General features: G+C 31.0%; 1 protein-coding gene across 1 annotated transcript; it reads left to right on the top strand.

Annotated features, from left to right (window-relative positions):
• Window positions 1-1613: 1613 nt before the first annotated feature.
• Window positions 1614-5493, top strand: TRIADDRAFT_57670 (uncharacterized protein; the record flags this gene model as incomplete). Its single annotated transcript, XM_002113811.1, has 8 exons — window positions 1614-1656; window positions 1913-2061; window positions 2591-2652; window positions 3339-3495; window positions 3680-3888; window positions 4297-4562; window positions 4741-4819; window positions 5016-5493. The coding sequence occupies 8 exons, from the start codon at window positions 1614-1616 to the stop codon at window positions 5491-5493; spliced, it is 1443 nt and encodes a 480-aa protein (XP_002113847.1).
• Between the last annotated feature and the right edge of the window lie 579 nt (window positions 5494-6072).

Below are 6072 nucleotides of genomic sequence, written 5' to 3'. Positions count from 1 at the left end.
TAGTTAATATCTGATGTCTTTTGCTATTACCCTATTCTATTCTATTAAATTAGCACTGTATGGGAATCAAATTTTTCTAGTCAGGATTTTACAGCTCAATGACATCAAAATAATCAATAAACATCAATAGAACAGCTGGAGAGAAATAACTGCTACCGATTTAATGTATTTTTCTTACGGTAAACATTCTTAACTGCTTTCATACTTATTTAGACAAACTACGCGTAAGAAAGTTATTTACGTATTTGAGTAGTGCTATTAGCTTTGCTAAGAGGCGCTAATAACGGTATTTTCGAGTCAGTAAGAGGATAGTTTAGAGCTCCATTCAGAATTTTACCATCTCTTGAACATTTGACCTTAACTGGACAGTCTTACTCTGCAACGCTAGCCATCTAATTTGATATTAGTTTACCTGCTATTTTTCATCCTCCTCAACTAATTCAACATCTGTTGTAAGTCTGGCAACAGCACAATGCAATTGACCATGTATTTTTTTACTTTTTTTAATTCCCTTCCCTCATTGTTAAACATGAAGTCTATTCATGATTGCCTAATCAGACAATTATAAGATAAAATTCCTCTTCGAAGCCTCTGGCCTAGAGCATTCATGCCCTATAGTAACGCTCCTATTTCTTCAGGCCATAGGTTCAATTTAATATATATTGATATATTTTGTATCGTAATACGACCAGTTTTCGAGGCGGGTTTGGTATTTTCGTATTTATTTGCGCATTTTTGGTCATACCATCGTTTTTATAGACTCTTTTATTTGTTCAAGTGCCATCTTTATTATTTATCGATTTTTTGCTAAACTGTTGACATTATAATACGACATTCGTACTGAGTCGATTGTTAAAATAGAGCGAGATGGAATCAGACCAATTTTTTTATTCATCTTAGATATATCTTATCAGATGATACTAGATGATAATTAAAGAACTTAGTAATTGAAAATAAAATGATATTATCAAGGTAGCGAATGATGAATCTCTAACAACATTAGTTATTTCTAGAGTTAATTCGCTAATCTAGCGTTAGAAATAATCACTTGCGTGACTTTATATCAATCAATTTTAATAACTTATTTTGCTAGAGCGGTATAAGGTCTTTAGCGTCCCATTACTCATTTTGTAATAAATTTAAATTTATTGTAGTCCGCATTGCAAGTGAAATTATTTGACCAGGGTTAGCTTAATAATAGATGCTAAAATAAGATGAATGCTAATGTCTGCTAGACTATCTACCTTATTTTAATTGCGACAAAAGCATGATAAACAATATTAATTAATTAACTTTTCGTTGCTTATACTTACCTATACCATTGAAATTTTGATACAACCCTAGAATGAATTGACATTTAGGACGGTATTCAACTACATTATATAATTAATTATCTTAGGTGCAAAACTCCACATACCATAAACTTAAATATAGTTTTCGTTTACTTCGAAAATTATTTCTTGATTTTCTTATGATGGTTTAAGCCTAGGGTTTAATCTTAATGTTTATGCTATTATAGAGTTATGAAATAATTGGCACATGATTTTCTATCCAATGTAACGTTTCTTTGTGGCTTATTTCTTTAGAATAACTTGAAAAGCGAAATTTCAAATATGAAAGCTATACTAGCAAAAGGAATTTTGGTCTTTTTCTGCAGTATGTTAAAGCTAAATTCTTTAATTTTAAAGAAATGAAAGAGATAAATGTTAAATTAGAAAATTAATATACGTAATCTTGTTTAATGCCGGGTAAATCAATGCTAAGTTTTATGATAAATTGTCTAGCTTATAAGGCAATGTAATATTGCATATCTCATTAATAAATATTACTGTATAATAATAACTTCTATGTGATCTTGGATGATGTAATTTACTTATCTGTTTGGATTGTTTTATAATTGCTATGATTTTAGTTGTTGCTAGCGCTTGGGCAGAAACTGAAGAAATCAAAAAGGGCAATTCCATTTTCACTCTGGCGATGAAAAATCGTCCCTTTCTGTCTTCTTATACTGACAGAAGTGGCCCGACCTATAAGGCATTAGCCAACGAAATAAAATATTCTGTAAGTATCCTATTTTAAATCGCAGTAGTCCAATCGAGCCATTTTTACATATAACGAAGATCAAATTGTTTGAAGGTTTTCTTTAGCTATCATTACTCGGCAAGATACCAACTTCTACTGATAGTCAAGAGTTTTACTCCACTAATCACATAGTACTGTGTGCAGCTACTGTGATTTACCAAAATTTATAAATAATTAAAATGAAGTGGACAAGAAATTATGATTCTTGATAATTATTTATACTGTGCGTAATATTAAATTGCAGTGGCTATAGAGCGTCAGCTTATGATTAAAATATAGCGTAATATGGATTTATATTAACAATTTTCGAATTTACATTTTAATGATATGAAACTTGGCGTAATGAATGATTTAAACTAAGTTTTGTAATGTTTTCGATACTTTTATCTATGGAGATTACCGAATACTAATAAATTACTGATAGTCTAAAATTGAAGGTTAATATCGCAAAGAAAGAGTAGTATCGATGATTAATGCACCTATGTCTATTTTTTAAACCATAAAATAGGTCGAAACCCTATATTTAGGATTGACAGGAAATTATACGGTTTCTCGAATTGGCAGAGCACGGTATAGTGATAAATATCAAAAACACGAATTTATATTTAACATTTTCTGCATTACTTTTAATTTCTGTGCTGTATTTATACCGGATCCATAAGAATTATGATATACTGGATAAAGCTAACGGATGATTTGAGATAATTTTGGTAAATTGTATTTTTCCATTTCTAGACCTACAAGCTATTGCATTAATATTCCCAATGAATTTGAAAATGGAACGACCCAAAATTGCACGTAAATATCACGAAATCCAATTTTTGAATGTAATTTACCGTATAATCAATATAAATTGTTGAATTAGATCGTTCTTAATACACTACATTAAATGCAGCTCTTGCAGCCATTCATTTACATTAGAATAGTTCATCTCCTTAATATCTGTCTTAGATGCAGAACTATATATTCGCGACTATATCCATTCTTTTGATATCATTCTATTTTTTATTACACATATAGTCATGCTTATAATCTCGTATAAGATCAATGTGTGATTACGTGTATATTAGATGAAATAGGTGCCTTTAGCAGTGTACTCAATGGCAGTTTAATAATACTGACTACAGTGAATAGTATATATTGATGCGATATGAAGGCCTTAGAGTATTTTAATATTTTTATCATATCAGATTTAAATTATTTTGCTAATCATGTTATTTTTTCTTTACATTGTAACTGGTTTCACGCTTCAATAGGTCCGTTACTCAAGTTTCATCTATTCTCAGCTTTTCAGCTTATGTCAATGGATTTAAGCGAATTGCCATAGCTGAATACTGGAATGCATCAATGAGTAAAGGTTTTATGGGTCCTCTCATGCTTTATGTGGCTAAATGTCAATTAAAATTGGAATTGGTATGTAATTATTTGAAATTGAAATTTATACGATGCAAGTCATGATAGATATTATTCTTAATTACTGTATTATAAAAGTGTTGAATTAATAGCATACGATGGATAGAAGTATCTGTTGAGCTTGCAATTGATAGCTATGCCGACGATATTTTAATAAGCTGTTGATAACTTTGTAATTCGCTAGGAAGTTATTATTGCACCACAAACTGTGCCTCCTGTTACTCGAGAACCTAATCTTAACAATAGTAATAGCACAAGCATTTATACTAACAGTCCAGACAGTGGAGCTTCTGCTGAACAAGTAAGAGTAGCAATGCGCTATGTATCCAGTATTGGCGGTGGTTTCTCTTTGGGTTGCCTAATAATAACCATATTTACCATAGCATTCTTCAAGTAAGATAGTCTGTATTATATAGCATTCCTACCTAATTTCAATTCTTATTTATAATAACAATTCAGCCGTTATAGTTTCTTTGTATCAGTTAAGAAAGAATATTAGCGCATGAATTTTACCTTTAGTAATTTCAACTTGAAGTAGTTCTTAGTTGCAAAGTGAAAGGATGGATATTTTCTTTATGAATGAATTAGATTTATTATTTTAAATTCTTTTTCTAAAGTAGTACGCATGTTCTAGCAATAGGTAAGTTAGATATACTATCAATAGTCTATTTTCCCGTCAATCTTCACGTATAATTATAACTACCTTCTGTAATCATCGAATAGAGTGATGTTGAGTGTTCTAAAATCTGCTATTTTTTGCCTCGCATGATATTATCTTACAATTCCACTTTTGTATTTTAGGCCAATGAGAAGAAATCAGTGCTATCAGATCTTAATCTATTTATGTTCAAGTTTGGCAATCTACTATTTCGGCAATTTCTTTGTAGTAGCTGCAATCATTTATCCCAAAACTTGTACCGCAGTAGCCGTATTTTTACACTTCTTTCTGATGTCTGCTGTCATCTTGATGTTATTAGTGGGTCTGTACTTATGCTTCGAATTGATCTTGTTCAAGAAATGGTGGAATTCCTACGTCACTAATATTATATGTACATCATGTGGCTATGGTTAGTTCTATGGATATTAAAATTTGACTAGGCATTAGCTTTTAACTAAGGCGAATAGTAAACTTTATGATATTCCATAATCGACTCCCACTCATATCGACGATAATGGAATAGCTATCTTGAACTATGGTGATATAATAAAATTAATATTAAGTATGAATATTGTATCACATTCCAGGTATTCCGGCTCTTGTGGTTATTATTTGCTTAATTAATAACACGTCAGGATCAATTTATGGATCCAATGCGTCCGGATAGTAAGTTTTACAACAGATTTGCTATTCTTTATTCTAGCAATGGCGAGGAAAAAATTAGTTCTATCGATTGATACGACTTTTTAATGATTAATGCTTATTTAGTTCCATATTATCTCGATTACATTACCTTAGTTCAAATAAATTGGTTATCTACATGTAGAATTAATATTATTTCCTATTTTTTTATTTTCCATAGTTGTTGGATGAAGCGCGTTTGGGCCGATGCGACTTTTGTCTATCCTATGGTGGGTCTTTTGGGTGTTAATTGCATCTTTTTTGTAATCATTACATTTAAGTTGATCAATATGAGCAATCAAGATCGTCAATTCCATTTATATCGCATTGTTATTCCATCCGCCGGTTTAATATTTACATTGGGTTTGCCATGGCTATTTTCAATTGTGGCCATTCATACTACGGGAACTACACAAATGGTCTTCTCAGTTATTTTTACAACATTATCTTCATTGCAAGGTGTATTTATCTTTTTCTTCTACGTCCTCTTTAATCGTGTGGCTCGTCAATGTTGGAAGCATTTATTATGCAACGGTCCGCTACCTACAGAAACTAGCTATACCAATGGCAAATTAGTATCCGACCACGAAACTGAAATAGGACAAAAAAATAATGTGGATTCTATAAAGCATCAGGATACTACTACTGTTAGTTTATAAGGAAAATGAGTTAATTCATGATTTCAAATTTAGTGGAACTTCAATTATTCCTCTTTAAAACCATCAGCCCATTTACTTATAACCATCTATTGTCATTGACTGACGTAGCATAGCGAAATATAGTTCCTTAAAATATTTTATCTCTTTATTTTTGAATAAGGTTACATAGTTCACCTAAACCAATATGTAATTTTAATTTCTTATTCAACTTGTAACAATTACTAATATAACGTTCAATATTACATAGTCGATCTACTCCATCGGCATTATCGCTAAACATAAATCATTCCGCCAATATTGCTTGATTGTTATGGGATTTTTATAATAAAGATTGAAACTATTTATTAATGTAATTTGAAGTGATGAATGCGACTTTAGAATTGAAGAATTGTTGGTAGCACGTTTTATTTCTCCTTTCAAAACCACAGCTTCTTTGATAGATTCTTACACAGTAGAAGCTAGAAATACTTCTACAATATCTCAATTCATGTCCACATCATAGCATCTGTTGACCCGACACAGCATGGAGGGCATTGGCATAACTACAAAATATTGTATTATCCTAACTTGTACTTATAT

Source organism: Trichoplax adhaerens, genomic scaffold, assembly GCF_000150275.1.
Source record: "Trichoplax adhaerens TRIADscaffold_6 genomic scaffold, whole genome shotgun sequence".
In the NCBI taxonomy this organism is placed as follows: domain Eukaryota; kingdom Metazoa; phylum Placozoa; class Uniplacotomia; order Trichoplacea; family Trichoplacidae; genus Trichoplax; species Trichoplax adhaerens.
The sequence above is the reverse complement of the archived record's forward strand: the minus strand, read 5'-3'. Positions and strand labels throughout refer to the sequence as shown.